At 37.6% G+C, this 18,066-nt stretch overlaps 3 protein-coding genes and 1 non-coding gene across 6 annotated transcripts; all 4 read left to right on the top strand.

The window, feature by feature from the left end:
* The first annotated feature begins 107 nt into the window (after positions 1–107).
* LOC131021665 (probable pectinesterase 53) lies at positions 108–1,683 on the top strand. Its single transcript, XM_057950917.1, has 4 exons — positions 108–549; positions 627–816; positions 885–1,327; positions 1,393–1,683. The coding sequence occupies exons 1-4, from the start codon at positions 263–265 to the stop codon at positions 1,544–1,546; spliced, it is 1,074 nt and encodes a 357-aa protein (XP_057806900.1). The 5' UTR covers positions 108–262; the 3' UTR covers positions 1,547–1,683.
* Positions 1,684–2,336: 653 nt separating this feature from the next.
* Positions 2,337–8,464, top strand: LOC131021664 (uncharacterized). 3 transcript variants are annotated; one of them, XM_057950915.1, is made up of 15 exons: positions 2,394–2,888; positions 3,004–3,085; positions 3,930–4,433; positions 4,903–5,068; positions 5,181–5,333; positions 5,534–5,631; positions 5,839–5,930; positions 6,237–6,307; positions 6,410–6,545; positions 7,284–7,343; positions 7,430–7,512; positions 7,689–7,765; positions 7,838–7,908; positions 7,986–8,043; positions 8,120–8,464. In XM_057950915.1, the coding sequence occupies exons 1-15, from the start codon at positions 2,650–2,652 to the stop codon at positions 8,231–8,233; spliced, it is 2,004 nt and encodes a 667-aa protein (XP_057806898.1). In that variant the 5' UTR covers positions 2,394–2,649; the 3' UTR covers positions 8,234–8,464. The 3 variants fall into 3 exon arrangements, with proteins under 3 accessions (XP_057806896.1, XP_057806898.1, XP_057806899.1); XM_057950916.1 differs by having other exon boundaries at positions 2,409–2,888; positions 8,133–8,464; XM_057950913.1 differs by having other exon boundaries at positions 2,337–2,888; positions 7,986–8,464.
* A 7,487-nt stretch (positions 8,465–15,951) lies between these two features.
* On the top strand, positions 15,952–16,024 carry TRNAK-CUU (transfer RNA lysine (anticodon CUU)). Its single transcript has one exon. It is a non-coding gene; the product is annotated as a tRNA-Lys (tRNA).
* Positions 16,025–16,190: 166 nt separating this feature from the next.
* LOC131021663 (protein FMP32, mitochondrial-like) lies at positions 16,191–17,790 on the top strand. Its single transcript, XM_057950912.1, has 7 exons — positions 16,191–16,513; positions 16,584–16,715; positions 16,805–16,864; positions 16,944–17,020; positions 17,100–17,156; positions 17,228–17,294; positions 17,370–17,790. The coding sequence occupies exons 1-7, from the start codon at positions 16,331–16,333 to the stop codon at positions 17,487–17,489; spliced, it is 696 nt and encodes a 231-aa protein (XP_057806895.1). The 5' UTR covers positions 16,191–16,330; the 3' UTR covers positions 17,490–17,790.
* Positions 17,791–18,066: the final 276 nt, after the last annotated feature.

The raw sequence follows: 18,066 nt of genomic DNA, 5'->3' as shown, positions 1-18,066 counted from the left end.
GAAATGCAGTTCACACAGTTAGGCATTTCTGAGAAACTAGTAGTGGTAAAATAGTAAGATTGTAAATTTATAATTTTGGCAGTTGAATACAAAATTGGGAATTGAACAAGAGAATTAATTTGGTCCTTACTAGAAGACAGGGTTTGACAGTTAGTGAGTGATGGGACTGAAATTACACATAACTAACAAACATAGAGCCCAGAAGACCTTGCAGTTTTGCATTATACATCCCGCCCCGCCCCCTTAATTAATCACTTCTCAAATGAGCATGGCATTAATTAAGCTCTTCATGTTGCTGTTCTTGATGAATTGCACTGCAAATTCCCACAACACTAGTGAAGAAAACTACTTAAATTGGGTGAGGCGCATGAGCTGGCGCAACCACTCCATTTCAATGGAGGCCACCAACAGCGTCCATCCTTGCAAGATTATTAAGGTTCACAAGAATCCCAACAAAGGAGATTTCACCACTATCAAGAATGCCATTGCTTCCCTCCCACTCTTCAATCCATGTCGGGTAGTTATTTCCGTTGCTCCAGGGACCTATAGGTAAAATTACTCAATTTCCCATACATATATACATGCACATTTATTTATATTCTTGATATTAATTACTCCATATACAGGGAGAAGATAGAGATTCCTATCACAATGGCTTACCTCACATTGGAAGGAGCCGGCCGCGGCAAGACCACAATCCGGTGGGACGACACGGCCGACCACCTCGGCCCCACTGGCCAGCCCCTCGGAACTTACGGCTCCGCCACCTTCGCCGTCAATGCTCCTCATTTCGTTGCAAAGAACATCACATTTAAGGTTGTCCACATTTTCCCAATAATGAAACAATTTTAGAAAGAAAATGAATTAGTCGTTATTGGTGACAGAACAAGGCGGCGGCTCCGGCAGCGGGAGCGGCCGGGAAGCAGGCGGTGGCGCTGCGGATATCGGGGGACATGGCGGCGTTCATAAACTGCAAATTCGTGGGGGCGCAAGACACGCTGTACGACCACAAGGGCAGGCACTATTTCAACAAGTGCCACATCCAAGGGTCGGTGGACTTCATATTCGGGAACGGGCTGTCGCTTTACGAGGGGTGCCATCTCCACGCCAAGGCGCACACGTACGGCGCCCTAACCGCGCAGAAGAGGGGAAGCATGCTGGAGGAAACGGGCTTCTCGTTTGTGAATTGCAAGGTGACCGGGTCGGGCGCGCTCTATCTGGGGCGGGCATGGGGCACATTTTCTCGGGTTGTCTTCGCTTACACCTACATGGATAAGATCATCATTCCTAGAGGCTGGAACGACTGGGGCGACAAGGACAGGCAAATGTAGGAGTAATTGTTTATTTTACACTTTCCACCAAATTAATTCTAATATTAATATTTGCATGTAGGACGGTGTTCTACGGGCAGTTCAAGTGTTGGGGGCCCGGGGCGGGTTTCGGAGGTAGGGTGAAGTGGGCGAGGGAGCTCACCAAGCAAGAGGCTCAACCATTTTTATCACTTACTTTCATTGATGGCCATCAATGGCTCACCAATTTATTATGACCATCATTTTAATATTCTACTTGCTTTGTATTCTTGCTACTGTTTCATAATTCAGATTTCTATGCACGTGAATGTGACTGCATAAATTTTCACAATTCTATTTAGAATGGAGTAATAAATTAGACAACTTTCTACGAGCTAGCTGCATGCACATTTTCCATATATACCTACATAATCGTTCATGGCCATTTAAAGTATGCGAGAGGTTGATCGCCTACAACCCAAAACTAGAAGAGGCAAAATAAAAATCTATTGTTATATTGAAAAAAAAATTACATATTTTATTGAGTATTACTCTTCTTTTAAGCTTGACTCCAAGTGGTCCATACATGATCTATAGTTATATTGAAAAAATTAATTAGCAGCTAGCTCTTTTGGCTCTTTCAACTAGTAACAGACTTCTTATTCTTTTAAGACTTAAAAATTGAATGAAAGTTCAAGTGTTCAATATATAAAGTCTTTATTTCTTATTTTACATGAGACTCATAGTGTCAAGAACACGACTGAAATGAATTTATCCAAGAATTGCTGTGTATATTGCCTTAAGGTTAGAAGCTTACAATCAGAACTGTATATATATCACAAAGATTGACTTAAGTTATAAATCTGCATATCCAGGATTTTGTTGAAATATGTATCTGCATGCATTAGTCAATTTAATTATTGGAAATTGACACCTGATATTTTATTTTGTATATTTTATTTTATTTTATTTTATTTTGAAAATTATAAGTTTCTTTTAAGAAGAGTTAATTCGTCACTCAGAAATGAATATCCCATCGCGAATTCCCCGTTGTATAGTTTTAGTTCTTTATTCAATTTCAAAAAATAAATATAGTAGTATAATATTGTGTCCTAAAAAGAAATCAATATGACATACGGCGTCGTACTGATATTCGGGAAACCGTCAAAACTAATTGGAAACAAAGGAATACCGGAAAACGAACACACCGACTGCTCATCATCATTTCATCTGATCAAATTCTTCTTTCACTCGAAAATTCTCTCCAATTGCTTTTTTTTTTTTTCCAATTTTTTTCATGTCATTCTGCACGTTTAATTCCACTTAGCGCCAATTCGAACTGCAAAAGAAGGCAAAGGAAATGTCATCATCAAAGTCGATGCTGACGCCGCCGCAGAAATACGCGGCGGCAGCACTCTTTGCGATGGCTCTGAACCAGGCCCAAATCCACCAAACTCAGCCACTGGGATTTCCCGCTGCCGCCGAAGACGGCGCCCCGTCGGAGGAACGCGTCAGTAGCGGGAGCAGCTCCGATTCTGTTTCCGAGGACCCTCAGCTGTGGGCCCACCAATCCTCCGGACTCCTTCGACCTGTCTTCAAGTAATACATTTTCCCTTTTTTGGGGGGGAAACATAATCATGTCTGCCAATGTACAACTGTATAGGTTACTAAACATTTGGGAAAAAAGTGTTGATGTCTTGATTTGTGATTTCAGGTTTTTTGAAATTGATAGCAGAGCGTGGGGTGGGCTGGAGGAAACTGCTGGGTCTTCACCAGCAAAGAATCATCTTGCAGCTGTGAGCTACTTTATTCATTTCACTGCAATTTTACTCCCAGCTATTAAACATGTGATTGTTTGTTCTGCGGAGTGTGATTGTTGTGCGGCTTCTTGGCCAATAAGCATGAGTTTGATTGTAACATTTCTTCACAAATTTAATCTTTTTCTGGAGCGACTAATTTTATTGATGAACTGGATTACAATAGATAGGGTTGAGTATATGAAGGATTGAATGGTCAAACAAGCTCGCAGTTTGTTCAATCCATCTAAGTATGTGGTGGATTAGACTATTGCCCAAAGTATATGCCCCTGGAGAATAATATAAGGATGTTCTTTCTTTGAGAAACAGTTTTGGTCGTGAGGAGTTAAATGAAGCTTGTTAAGCATTCCTTTATAGTCGTTGCCGATCCCTTGTCTAAATATTTATGTATTCTCTTATGTAATCCAGAAGCATTAAGATTTGCATTGTATTCTCGTCACCTTGTTTATATTAGTCCCTCTCATAATAGAATTAGGGGGCGTTTACTATTAACTATTAACCTAGATAGATAAAAATAGCATAGGCTAATCCATTGTTAACTAAGATGGATTGGGTCTTTGGGATATCCCAAGAACCTGATAATTTCTACAATTTGAGCTAATTTGCTTGATTCATATCCATTTGAGAGGAGTAGGATTGGAGACATCTTATTAATGAGGATAAAAATACTCAATCATGTATATTGTCAATGATGAAAAATAAATGCCCCTTGAGAAATTGTACAACTCCCATGTTGTCCTAATATTGTCAGGTGCTAAGGATCTGCTGGAATTAGTGGGTGTGTTCTAAATTTCTAATGGTTTGATTTTTTCTTTGTCGCCAGTTCCTAAGGTTACTTGCGGAGGGAAGTAGTGATGTGTCATCAGAAGCTGTTGATAATGGAACTGCTCTAGTCAACGCTATTGATGCTATGTCTTCAAAATTGGAATTATCTCCTGCTGATCATGACTCCAAAAAGGAAAGACAACTAAAGTATGAGTATGCGTGTCGGGAGAAGTTTTCAACCCCCGAGGCAACTCAAGAATCGAAACCTGAAGAGAGGAATTCATCTGATATTTCACAGCAGGAAAAAGATGTAGCTACATCTAAATCGGAGCAAGCAGTTAGACAAAATATCATTGAATCAGATGGAAGGCCAATTGAAGAGGCAGCAATGGTTACTTACCTGACGAAAGTTACGGTTCTTAATGAGCTTCTTTCAGCTTGTCTGGCAGATCTGCCTGAAGATAACGGGAAGTCCACCAAAAGAAGAAAGGGCTATGATTCCAGACATCGTGTGGCCTTGAGGTTGCTGGCAACCTGGTTTGATGTGAAATGGATAATAATGGTATAATTACTTATGTTCTGGATCTCCTTGAGTACATTCTTCCCCAAAAGAACTTTGTGGGTCACTGCTCATTTTAAATGCATTGTGTAAAGTTTTTATTTCCTTGATCCTCAGATATACTGGAATTATCCCTGGAACGTCCCGTTAAATTTAGCATGCATCTTAGGAGTGAAAGTAGAAAAATAATTTATTCATCTCCGTGCAGCAGTAGATCATTTTCTTTGCTTTATATATTATCCGATGATTTCTCCTGAAGGATCTGGTCTTTTGTGTAATAATCTTCCTCTTGGAGAAAGTGAACATCCGACTACAGGGTCTCAGACCTGTTTCATGTATATTACTGTTAGCTCCAAGTGTTCTCACAACATTTCAGAGTGATATTTGCAGCTGTGGTGGTCTTTGCTCAGCTAATTCTCACTAAACTAAATGATTCTGATAAATTTACTAAAAGTGGATGGTACTTTTGCAGGAAGCCATTGAAACTATGGTTGCTTGTACTGCAATGGCAATTCTGAAAGAGGAGGAATCCAAGGAAGAAGGCAAATCTTCAGAAAGCTCATGGGAGAAGTGGAAACGCGGAGGCATCATCGGTGCTGCTGCACTAACAGGAGGTACCTTGATGGCAATTACTGGAGGTGTGTTCTCTTCATTGTTTTATATCTGATGGATGATGGCAAATATGATTTCACAAATTTTGGAATTTTATGTTGGGTGGGTATACTGACTTTCGAGTTTTTGTCATTGAAGGTTTAGCTGCTCCAGCAATTGCAGCTGGGTTTGGTGCTTTAGCACCTACATTAGGGGCCATTGTCCCTGTTATTGGAGCAAGTGGGTTTGCTGCAGTAGCTACTGCTGCTGGAAGTGTTGCAGGTTCTGTAGCAGTTGCAGCTTCCTTTGGTGGTATGTGATCTTTGTCATCATCAATCAACTTTGTTAGATTTTCCAAGTATTTTTGTCCATAAAATTAGCTATTTCTTCTGCTTTTCTTTTCTTGCTGCTAAATAAATCATTTCAGTGAGCTCCCCTGCATTTTCAGCTGACAACTATCTGAAAGATTTTGTCTTCCCATTTATATTTCACTGACTTTACTATTGGCCCAGCGGCTGGAGCTGGACTTACAGGGAGCAAAGTGGCTAGGAGAATTGGTGATGTTGAAGAATTTGAGTTCAAAGCAATAGGTGACAACCATAATCAAGGAGTGAGTTCTTTAGCTTGACAGAATTTGTAAATGGAGAACAGAAGAGGAAAGAAAATAGCTTTTGGTATTCATATTTGTTTTTGTTGTCATGTTAACATTATTTGGTGGAATTTGAAGCAGTGATCAATCATCATACATAGCTAAAATATTTGGTGCTTCTTTGTTTCTTTCTAGTATCCTATCTCCTTACTTAAATTTTCTTATCAGCGACTAGCTGTTGAGATCTTAGTTTCAGGATTCGTTTTTGAGGAAGAAGACTTTACGAGACCTTGGGAAGCACAACATGAAAACTTGGAAAGGTAGACCCATCTTTTCCTACTATTTATTGCTTGCCGTGATTATTTAACATCTCATTACTCACATTCTTTTTACCTGTATTTTACCATGCTATGGTGGTTAAATGCAAATAGTTTTGACCAAGCCTCATTTTTTGGGCCCTTATAACACAATCTATTTGTTTGTCTTGTAGTATCCGAATAAATAATCTTGACCCAAGATTTAATTATTCTGTGAATTTATGATTTCACTGGCAGCAATGGCATACTTACTTTCTTATGACCTGTTTCATGCTGTTACGATTCTGTTGAACTCTTTTGTTTCTTTAGGTACGCACTGCAGTGGGAGTCGGAGCATCTAATTGCTGTAAGCACTGCTATTCAAGACTGGCTTACTTCAAGTAAAGGATTTTGTTTATGCAAGCTGAATATAAATCATATATCAGCTAAGGCCATTGGAAACTTACTCTTAAGTTATAAACATGATCACATTTTTTCTGCAGAAATCGCCACTGAAATGATGAAACAAGGGGCCATGATGACTGTACTAAGCACCCTTATGGCAGCACTAGCATGGCCAACAACATTGCTTTCACTTACTAGTTTTATTGACAGCAAATGGACAATTGCCATTGACAGGTTTTTATTCACACTTAAATTTTGACAATGACATAAAATATTGAGAACTCAGATACTGTGTTTGTCATATTGAGGCAAGAGAAATAGATGACGTTTTTGCTAGACTCACATAATGCTGAAATTATTGATAATTGTGGGCTGAGGCTGGTGGTGAGAAGGGCGGTTGGGCCTATTTAGATCGCTGTTAATGTGTATAAATATTATCCAAAGAAACCTTATTTGTAGGTTTCATCTATGTTGTATGTGTCAATACAACTTCCCTTCTATCATTGCGATTTTCTTAAGAATAAATTGTACTAAAGTCCTAATATGTTTTACCACAAGCGGGAGTTCGATCCCTAATTTTCCCCACTCTCAACTGCAAAGAAAAAAATGTAGTCAAGTACTTCCAGTTTTTATTTTTTTTAAAATTGTATTCCTGCATTTTTATTTGTATGTACCTTCACTTCTTTTGAGTTGCATCTCTAAACTTTCGTTTGTAAAGACCGGGTCTCCAAACTTCCTCCTATGCAAAAATCAAGTCTTTGTTTTTGGTGAGGACAATGAACTAAGTTTAACATAAATATAAGTATAGGGACCCAAGTCTTGTACAAGGGTCTCAAGTTTAACACGAATAAAAGTAGAGACTTTAATTTTACCCAATTCTATAGAACTAAAAGTAAGGGGACCTAAATTTGCCTTTCTCCATTTTTTTCCTTTCAAAGAATCTGATGTGTGTTATATTCTGCTACTCTGTAGATCTGATAAGGCAGGAAAAATGCTGGCAGAAGTATTACTTAAAGGTTTGCAAGGGCACAGGTATACCTGCTACTTTTTTGATTCAGAAAAGTTGTAATTTTGCTATCCTTGGAAATTCTTAATCTTTGGTGTTGACAATTTTCCAGGCCTGTGACTCTAGTGGGTTTCTCATTAGGAGCGAGAGTAATTATGAGTTGCCTTGAGACTTTGGCTGAAAGTGAAACTAATGGTAAGCGGTTTGAGGGCAGATGCTATCTTGCAATGCATGGAGGTCGTGGTTTGAAACTTATGCATTTTGTGCACGTTGGAGCCCAAACAGACTCCTTGGCTAGACTTGAGGAATTATTAGTTTCTCATTTTGTTTGGTTTTCTGCAATAACCATTCACTTCCTTGATTTTAATCAGCTGGGCTTGTGGAAAGAGTTGTTCTTCTTGGAGCTCCTATAGCGATTAAAGACACGAACTGGGAAGCTACTCGGAAGGTAGTGACTGTTACCTATTATGGGGATAAAATTTCTCTATTGACTGAAGTTAAACCGCATAATATTCTGCAGGTGGTAGCCGGGAGATACGTGAATGTATATTCGACAAATGATTGGATGCTGGGAATAGCATTTCGTGCCAAGTATGATCCCAGCCCTCGTAGGAGTTGAAATATGTGCTTTTGATTCGTTCTCATTTTCTCTTATTATTTCTGTACAGTCTCCTCACCAGAGGATTGGCCGGAATTCAGCCTGTTGATGTCCCCGGTATCGAAAATGTAAAAGCTCTGCAACTCTGCTCAATGTTTGATGATATGTTTATACATTCCAATACGAATCTTGGATCTAACACAGGTGGACGCAACAGAGTTTATAGACGGCCACTCGTCTTATCTATGGCGCACGCAGCAGATCCTAGAACAGCTCGAGTTGGATACTTATTACCCAGTTTTCAACCGAGAAGCTTAGATTGTCGCTTGGTGCAACATCAGATATCTTAAATTCAAACACGTTGGATGCTTGTTGTAAATATTGGGGAATTTTGTGTTCAACGGCTACGATAACCGGCAGTTGCCGTAAGAAAAATAGGTTGAAGCCTTAAATTCCTATGTCAATTGCTATTCAAGGTGTTGGCTGTTAATTTCAATGAAATAATTAAGGATTCCATAAAATATGATGCCTTTACATCATTTTTTAAAACTCATGTCCTCCTATATTATGCATGTTTTTATGGGACGGATGGAGTATGATTTTTTAAATGGTCTATACTAAATGTTTATAGACTTTGTTAATAACAAATATATAGGGTTAATTATAGTTTATATCATGATTTTCAACGAATTTTTAGTTTGTAACTTCGGTTTGATTTTTTATATATATACACATCTTAAAATTTGAGAAATTATTTAATTGTTTAATGCTATAATCATTAATCAATTCGCAACTGTTGAAGTAATTATTCTTTGTTGAAATTACATTACATCTAAAATGATAATCAATAGTCATGAAACACAGAGCCTAATATTTTCAATAGTAACTAGTCCATCGTCATCGGATCACTGATGTGGTTGGAATCTCATTAGAAATTTACTGCAACTTAGCTAACTTTTAAACGTAGGTCTGACGATGGTGGATTACTACCGCTGAAAATCTCATTTAGTCTAGAAAACATTATGTTTTGATTTCGTGACGATTGATCATCATTTTGGACAATAATTTTGTCCACGCTCATAAGAATTTTGATTAAAAAATTAAAATAAAGTAGCAATTTTTTTTTTAAATATTTTTAAGTAATCGAAAAATATATGTAATTATTCAATTTCGTTCCACCTTCATAGTCCCTTATTCATTTTTAGATGTCCCACAATATAGTCCACTTTCTAAATTAAATTAGCATTAATTTTTTTATTTTTTTTTACCAAAGTAACCTTATTTATATACAGTCAAACATAGAATAAATAAGGACAAAATTGAATAATTACATATATTTTGTATTTTTCAAGTTATATTTGAATTTTTCAAGCACTATTTATTGCATTTTCTAAATATGTGTGAAAAAGTGAAGTGGACTACGGAGGGAGTAGATGAAATGATAATTAGGGTTTGTTAGAGGTTTAAAAACTTTAATTATGTCTTAATCATGGCCCAAAAGAGAAATAAGTCATGTTACATAGGACAACCAAAAAAAAAAAAAATACATCCCATAAATAATGGAACGGAAAAAGTAGCTTCTAGCCCCAAATGAAATACTCCCTCCGTCCACAAAGAGTGTGTGGTGGAGTGAAGGGCAGGAGTTTTAATAAAAAAGTTGAAAGATATCATTTTAGTGTTAAAGGGTAGTATTGAGCCTACCAAATTGTAAAATTAAAGTTTGAGTATTTTGTAAATATTGAGTGTGAGTGAAGTTTAAAGTATAAATGAGATTTCTAAAAAAGGAAAACACACAATTTTTATGAACGGGCGAAAATAGTAATAAACACACAATCTTTGTAGGCAGCCAGTATTTTCTAGTCTATAGCCCCAAACAATATGTCTTAAATACTCTATACCAGCCCCATCCATTTGTCTTAGTATGGCCCGGTCAAGTCGGGCTAAAATGGACCGGGCCGAGTCGTGCTGGCATAAGCCCATTGGTCAGTGCATAAAGGTAGATTTATGAGAATTTAGACTTCGAAAAAAAATCGGGCCTATATAGTTGGGCCGTCAAAGTAATGATATTTGTGTTCAACATTACCGAAAAATTGAGAATGTATATTTGTTATAAATGAAAAAAAAAAAAAAGGTGGACGAAATTCGGTGGAAAATTTGAGAGAAGATAAAGTGATGGAATTGATAATTAATGTTTAGAAGTCTACTCGAGAGAAGAACCTTAATTGTAAATATCAAATTATATGTTTTTTTTTTTTTTTGAGAACCATCAAATTATATGTTAGATAGTTGTTTGAAGAAATTTTTAAATATTAGTTTAAAATATCTTGGGTAACTCTCTTAATGTAGATTGTCTGACAAAGATTTGGAATTAGAGTGGACTTCCAAATTGAGATAGTAAAAATAAAAGATATTCATTTATATAACAAAACATAAAAATAATTGTATTTATTGTATATTACTTGAGTTGGTTATAAATACAAATTTTAAAATTTGAATTCGCAGGTAAAAATATTTATAATTGTGAAGTTTGTTTTAAAAACTTAAATTCACAATAAACTTATATTCGAGTTGTGAATGTTAGCTTTAAAAACTTGTTTTCACAGTCAATCTATATTTCAAAACTAGTTATAAATTCAAAAACATTAACAATATAAACTCGATTAAATCAAATTCAATTACATTGAACAATAAACAATAGTGTAGCTATGGCCTTTCCAACTTCTGTTAAACTTATTAGTTAGTTATTCTGTTAAAGTAGTTGCTGACTCTGCTGAGTCAGCTCAAGTTGTTAATAAAATAGTCAAAGTTAGTTAAGCTGGACCTAAATCTAGAAGCTTCATTTGTCTTGTATAAAAGCTTCGATCTTCAATCTGTAAATTAGTTTTTGAATCAATGAAATCCTCCTTCAAATTCTACCGCTTATTCTCTCTCTTCTATGTCTACTGCTCTTCACTTTAAATTCAACATGGTATCAGTCGCTAATCCACATCTCTGCAAAATTCCTTCAATCTAGAGATTTTTTTTCCTCTGATTCTAGTTTCTTTGTGGTTTTTCTTCGGCAATTCTTCGATCTTCCGCTGCTCTACAACACTTCTCCACCATGGAAACACCAACACCAACCACTACACCGCACCTTCCCCACTTTCCATCCATTCTAAAGTTGGATCGCTCGAACTACTCATTCTGGAGAGCACAAGCTATTTCAGCCATTCGTTCTCATGGCTACGGAGACTTCATCTCTTCCACGGCAGTTGTACCTTTATTATTTCTTCCCACACCATCGGCAAACGGTCAAAACACTCCAAATCCTGCATATGGAGTCTGGATGCGACGAGATCAATTTCTCCTAAGTTGGATGCTCTCTTCTGTAAGTGAATCGATGCTTGGTCACGTCGTCCGATGCTCAACTTCTTGTGATTTCTGGTCAGTATTGGAGCGCCTATTCATGTCACAATCCAAGGCCAGAACTATGCAACTACGTCTCTTGCTTCAATCCACAAAGAAATGTGCAATGTCTGTGGAGGATTACTTCCTCAAAATGCGCAGATTTGCCGATCAATTAACCGCCGTTGGTCAGGTTATCTCTAATGATGAACTAGTAAACTACTTACTCTCTGGTTTTGGCCCCGAGTATGAGGCTCTTGTGGTAAATATGATGCATCGTTATGATTCTCCTAATCTCCAAGAAGTTCAATATGCGTTTTAAGAATATGAACTTCGCCTTCAACAACAAAATTTCACTGCTATTTTTAACCATGCAGCGCATGTTGCTTACTGAGGGCAAGCACAAGGCAGAGGCCTAAATCATGTTCCTACTACTAGAAATCGAGGTGGCTTCACCAATGCTCGTGGTGGTGGATCCTCAAAAGAAATTGTGTGTCAACTGTGTGGTAGAACGGGTCATGTTGCTATCAAATGTTTTAAACGATTTGACATCCATTTCACTGACAACTCTATCAACTCTACTGTTGTTCCTCAGGCCTATCTATCAGATGCTAATGATCAAGAGGCTCTTGCTACAGAACACTTCTCTCCAGATAGCAACACTCATGATAAAAGTTGGTATGTTGACAGTGGAGCCACAACACATATCACAAATATCATGCAAAACCTTGTTGTGAGCAGTGACTATAGTGGGAATGAAAAGCTTGTTGTTGGCAATGGTATCTCTCTCCCCATAACTTCTGTTGGATCAAATACTCTACCTTTCTCTCACTCTTCAGGCACTCCTTTATTGCTTCATAATATTCTCTATGTGCCAAATATCACAAAGAATTTGCTGAGCATATGTCAATTTACCAAAGACCATCAAGTCACTATAGAATTTAACCAAACTTCCTGTTTTGTTAAGGACAACCAAACACACCAGATACTTCTGAGGGGCACCTTATCTAAGGGATTGTACAAGCTTGATCTATCTCCTCTATACACCAAGACTGCATCATCTAGATCAGCTCAAGCCCCTATAGCTGCTTTTCTATCATCTATAAAGTCTGTCTGTAATAATGAGCCTAGCTCTGATCTTAGTTGTGTGCTAGCTGCCTCTCCAAATTATATAACTTGTACTACTTTAGACACATTACATAGATCATTGGGTCATCTTGGCTCCCTTGTATTAGCTAAAGTCTGTACTCAACTTCATATTCCATTTAAAGCAAATTCACTTAGTTTTTGTGAAGCTTGCAAATTGGGTAAAATGCATCAGTCTGCTCACATATCTCAACCCATCAAAACAAAATCTCCCTTTGAATTAGTTCACTTTGACTTATGGGGTCCAACTTATATTCATTCCACAGCAGGTTATACTTACTACATCATCTTTGTTGATGATTTCACTAGATTTACCTAGATATATCCTCTGTCACTCAAATCTCAAACTGTCAAAAACTTCATTACCTTAATACGGTGTTAGTTTCAGTCACTATTAAAGCTTTCCAAACTGATTGGGGGGAGGGGAGGGGTGAATCTAGATCTCTAGTTAATCATCTCATCTCACTTGGTATACACTTCCAACACCCTTGCTCGTATCTTCACTCTCAAAATGGCAAAGTGGAAAGAAAACATCAACATATAGTTGATACTGGACTTACACTATTAGCCCAATCTACTCTTCTTTTTACTTACTGGTGGGATGCTTTCCAAGCAGCTACATTTCTCATCAATAGGTTACCAACTCCCAGCCTCAACTTTTCCTCTCCATTTCAAGCTTTATATCACAAACCTCCAGATTATACTATGCTCAGGGTATTTGGTTGTGCCTATTATCCATACCTAAAGCTATATAATCAACACAAACTTCAATATCGATCCACTAAGTGTATCTTTCTGGGTTACAATGACTGTCACAAGGGATATAAGTGCCTTAGTCCCTCAAATCGCATATATCTTGCTGATACAGTTGACTTCAATGAAAGGGAATTTCCCTACACCACACTCTTCTCTTCCCCAGCTTCATCCTCCCCTTCACCCATCTCTCATCAGCCTTTCCCTATATTGCCTTTCCCAGAGCCTCTACTCTTTTCTTCCTTATCATCTGCCCCCACAACACATCACTCATCCTCATCTTCTTCACCATCAACCATGTCTTCCTCTTCCTCAAGTGTTCCTATCATCCCTACTTCACCACAACAGTCCTCATCCTCTACATCAACCCCTCCAGCCTCACCATCCCCTCCATCACCTCCACCACATCCACCACCTCTTATCACCAACACCCACACCATGGTTACCAGAGCCAAAAACAAAAATTTCAAACCTAAGAGTTACATTGTTCACCAAGAGTTTGAGCATGAGATAATAATTGCTATTGTTGATTCAAATAATGAAGCATTGGCTGTGATGAGTAGTAAGTCTCTACCTCCTCTCCCTACATCAGAAACTGAGGCTTTGGCTGATCATGATTGGTTTCCAGCCATGAGTAAAGAAATTGAAGCTCTGAATATTAAAGGAACTTGGGTGCTTATTCCACCTTCCTCTGATTATAAGGTGCTCAGTAATAAATGGGTTTTTCGTGTTAAAACTTTGGCGAATGGTGATCTGGACAAACTAAAAGCAAGACTTCTTGCTCGCGGATTCGAGCAACTTGCTGGGGGGTTGACTTTCTGGAGATATTCAGTCCAGTGGTTAAGTCTTCCACTATTAGACTGATATTTTCTTTAGCTACTTCTAAAAACTGGTCTATACAGCAAATAGACATCAATAATGCGTTTCTAAATGGTGATTTACAGGACACCATTTACATGCAGCAGCCTAAAGACTTCGAAGACTCTTCACATCCAGATTATATTTGTAAGCTCAAGAAGTCACTTTATGGTCTAAGGCAGGACCCACGTGCCTGGTATGATAAATTGCATTCCTGCCTATCTGACCTTGGGTTCGAAAGATCTACTTTTGACTTCTCTCTCTTTCATAGATGTATCAATGGTGTTCTCATTGTTATTCTAATATATGTGGATGATATTTTCATTACTGGTGACAGCCAAGAAAAGGTTCTCAAACTTATTGACATTCTTCATGATAAATTTTCTCTCACAAGTCTTGGAGAAGGACATTACTTTCTTAGTTTTGAAGTTACCAGGTCTCCCTCTTCACTTGCTGTGTCTCAGACCAAAAACTTAAAGGAGGTTCTACTGAAAACCGATATGAGTGAATGTTACCCTTACTCAACACCTATGACTCTAGCCACCAAGCTCACTAAGTCAGGTAGCCCTCCTTTTGATGATCCCACTCTTTACAGAAGCACGATTGGTGCTTTGCAATATCTCACACATTCAAGGCCAGACATTTCATTTTGTGTAAACAAGTTAAGTCAATATCTTCATCATCCTACGGTTCAACACTGGGCAGCCTGCAAACGGCTATTGAGATATCTCAAAGAAACTCCAGATTTAGCTCTTCATTTCACTTCATCTACTTCCAAACAACTTGTTGAATTCTCTAATGTTGATTATGACAGTTGCTTGGATGATCAAAGGTCAACTGGTGGGCATTGTGTGTACTATGGTGATAATCTTGTTACTTGGAGTTCTAAAAAGCAACATGTTGTATCACGTAGCAGCACAAAATCTGAATATAGATCCTTAGCTAATGTTACCACAGAAATTACTTGGCTTTATGCTTTATGTCAAGAGCTTGGACTATCACTCTCTCCACCGCACAAATTATGGTGTGATAATTCAAGTGCCGTGGCTCTATTCTCAAATCCTATGTTCCATGCTCGAACAAAGCATATAGAAATTGATGTTCACTTTGTTCGCGAAAAAGTGCAAGATCATTTTCTTGATGTTGGCCATATTCCTGCCCTCGACCAAATTGCCGACATCTTCACCAAACCCCTTGCTGAACCGCGATTCTGCCTTCTAAGGGATAAGCTCCGACTTTACTCTCGCAATAATGGCTAAGGAAGAAACTTTTTTTGGTGTATGTTAAACTTATTAGTTATTTATTCTGTTAAAGTAGTTGTTTTGTCAGCTCAAGTTGTTAATAGAATAGTCAAAGTTAGTTAAGCTGGACCTAGATCTAGAAGCTTCATTTGTCTTGTATAAAAGCTTCGATCTTCAATTTGTAAATCAGTTTTCGAATCAATGAAATCCTCCTTCAAATCCTATTGCTTATTCTCTCTCTTCTATGTCTACCTGCTCTTCACTTTAAATTCAATAGCTTCGAACGATCACGTTGCCTCTCTCTCTCTCGATTGGGGTTGGAGGATGTGTTGCTAGAAGACTGTCGATTTCCGCTTAGATGATAAGAAAGTGAGAAAATTGACAAAAGAAAAAATAAGAATAATAATGTAATTTCATATAAGAAATAAAAGTTTTATAATTTTTATTTTTGTTATATAAGAATGATTTTTTTTTTATATATATATATATGGACTGCTTGGAATTAACTGTTTTGTAAGTTATCTTAACAAGCAGATCTCGAAACTGATAGTAGTTGCTTAAATGTGCTTTAAAATTCTTGAACAAGCTTGTGTTTACATGGATTTAGCATTTTTGATCTTATATGAAAACACTTATTCCTATGCCTAACAATAAGCCCGTCTAGCTCAGTTGGTAGAGCGCAAGGCTCTTAACCTTGTGGTCGTGGGTTCGAGCCCCACGGTGGGCGATATTTTTTTTCTTTTAGTTTCAATGTTGTTTTTGAAATTAAGTCATCTTCCATTAGAGCAATTGGACTGCTCCCCATAATTTTTGGTTGTCTACTCATTATAGCCATTAAATATCTTCCACTTTTGGCTTCCTAAATATCTTCCGATTTTAGTTGTCTGCTCGTTACCCCATCTACATATATATCTCGATCGCTCTCTCTCTTTCTCTCCCTTTTAGTTTTTGTAATTGTTTTGGTTTAGCCCATCTTCTTATATGTTAATTCTTGGTCGGAATTCGGCGGGCATTAATCGCATTATCATCTGAAATGGCAGCCGCATACTGCAGGCGGGCTCTGCTAATGGCCCCCCGCTTGCATGGCGCCAACCGGGTCGGATTCGGATTCAGAGTATCCGCATCCAGAACCTTCTCCGATCACGTCTCCCGACCCTCCTGCGATCTCGTTAGACCCGACTGCAGACGCCTCATCCTCGTCGACACTTTGGCTCTCGTAAATTATTTCTCTCATTTTCTTTTTTTGTTGAAAAAAGAAGAAAGTGCATTTATTGGTTAATAATTAGGTGAGGAGATTGGAGGCGAACGGGTTGCCGACGAAGCAAGCGGAGGCGATCACGGAGGCGTTGAAGGAAGTTCAGAACGACAGCTACGACAATGTCTCTCACAACTTCGCCTCCAAAGTTGACATGGAGAAAGTCTGCCCCGCCCCCTTTTCCACCTTCTTTTCGCTTTTTTCTTTTTACTTCATATTAAATTCATTCATTCTTCGCCCTTTAATTTCTAGAGCGTGATGATGCTCGAATCCAACTCCTCCAAATTCGAAACCGAAGTTAAAAGTTCTGTGGTATATATGCATCTCATACATTTATGATTTTGATTAATATCCAAACCAAGATGATGATGAAGAAATTAAATTGGTGCAGATTCACCATGTATCCTTACTACAACAGGAGAATGAGAAATTGAAGTCCGACATTGAAAAAATCCGCAGTGAGTTAAGGTGCGCGCCTACCTAATTCTTTTACACCTCCATCACGATCATGTTTCTATAAATTAATCTGAATGTCTGATATATTCAGATATGAAGTCGACAAAGTCACAGCAGGCTTGCGTTTGGATCTTAATCTTGAAAAAGGGTAATTAATTAAAGAATATATATATATATGTATGGATACATCTGCAATTCTGATGATTTGTGGGTGATCAGGCGAATCCGGGATGAGCTCAACCATCATCATCAAGAAACTATTAACCTCAATAGCAAGATAGATCGAGTGAGTGCTCATGATCAAAAACTCATACAATTTGCAGATGATCTCAGATTCTTACAACTAATTAATGTGTGACAGGAAACTCATGGATTGAGGGCACTTATAGAAGCATTGAAATACGAGTTGATCAAGTATTGTGTAGGTACATTTGCCTCCATTGCTGCCGTTGGTCTCGCGCTGCTTCGCGTTTTTCTCTGATACTTTGCACCTTCTTAATTTTTCTCAGAATAAAGCTTTAATTAATTTGTACACTATCATAATTTATTTTATTTATTCTTTTTTTAGAACCCTTGTGCCCGCAAAAATTCAATTTCACCTCCCTCCAAATTAATTTTTTGCGTCCCCCCTTACTAATGATAGGAAAGATGTTTGTTGACAGTTCAACAAATTGTAATTTAGTGACCTAAATAATCTTCCGCTGCCATATACTTCTACGTTTGATGTATGCATTGCAAATCAGTTTTTCAATTAAATTGTTTTCCGTGCACTACAAAAAAAATTCCCATTAGTGACATAAGGCTTGGTAGCTCGTGTCATAAAAATTAGTGGTGTTTGAAAGTGTAACTATTAGTGATTAGCCATATCATCAAATGTCACTAATTTTTATGACACACAAAATAGCTACCAAACCTCATGTCACTAATGGAACTTTTTTTTGTAGTGGTGCTATCATATTTAATTTTTAATTTATTAAATTATACATGATTTAATAAAGAAAATTGAGAAAAGACAATTATCATGTGATTTCACATAAAATATTTGAATAGTCTAAATA

Source organism: Salvia miltiorrhiza, chromosome 4 (assembly GCF_028751815.1).
Source record: "Salvia miltiorrhiza cultivar Shanhuang (shh) chromosome 4, IMPLAD_Smil_shh, whole genome shotgun sequence".
NCBI classification, from domain to species: Eukaryota; Viridiplantae; Streptophyta; class Magnoliopsida; order Lamiales; family Lamiaceae; genus Salvia; species Salvia miltiorrhiza.
Note: the sequence above shows the minus strand (reverse complement) of the source record. Positions and strands in the feature narration are given on the sequence as shown.

Excerpts from the sequence above, each read along its gene's own strand:
- LOC131021664 (XM_057950913.1), top strand. The coding sequence starts at position 2,650 with ATGTCATCATCAAAGTCGATGCTGACGCCGCCGCAGAAATACGCGGCG. Across the intron at positions 6,308-6,409 it reads TCAAGACTGGCTTACTTCAA|AAATCGCCACTGAAATGATG; the intron begins GTAAAGGATTTT and ends TTTTTTCTGCAG. Across the intron at positions 7,909-7,985 it reads GGAATAGCATTTCGTGCCAA|TCTCCTCACCAGAGGATTGG; the intron begins GTATGATCCCAG and ends ATTTCTGTACAG.
- LOC131021663 (XM_057950912.1), top strand. The coding sequence starts at position 16,331 with ATGGCAGCCGCATACTGCAGGCGGGCTCTGCTAATGGCCCCCCGCTTG. Across the intron at positions 16,716-16,804 it reads CCAAAGTTGACATGGAGAAA|AGCGTGATGATGCTCGAATC; the intron begins GTCTGCCCCGCC and ends TTTAATTTCTAG. Across the intron at positions 17,295-17,369 it reads TCAATAGCAAGATAGATCGA|GAAACTCATGGATTGAGGGC; the intron begins GTGAGTGCTCAT and ends AATGTGTGACAG.
- LOC131021665 (XM_057950917.1), top strand. The coding sequence starts at position 263 with ATGAGCATGGCATTAATTAAGCTCTTCATGTTGCTGTTCTTGATGAAT. Across the intron at positions 550-626 it reads GTTGCTCCAGGGACCTATAG|GGAGAAGATAGAGATTCCTA; the intron begins GTAAAATTACTC and ends CTCCATATACAG. Across the intron at positions 817-884 it reads CAAAGAACATCACATTTAAG|AACAAGGCGGCGGCTCCGGC; the intron begins GTTGTCCACATT and ends TATTGGTGACAG.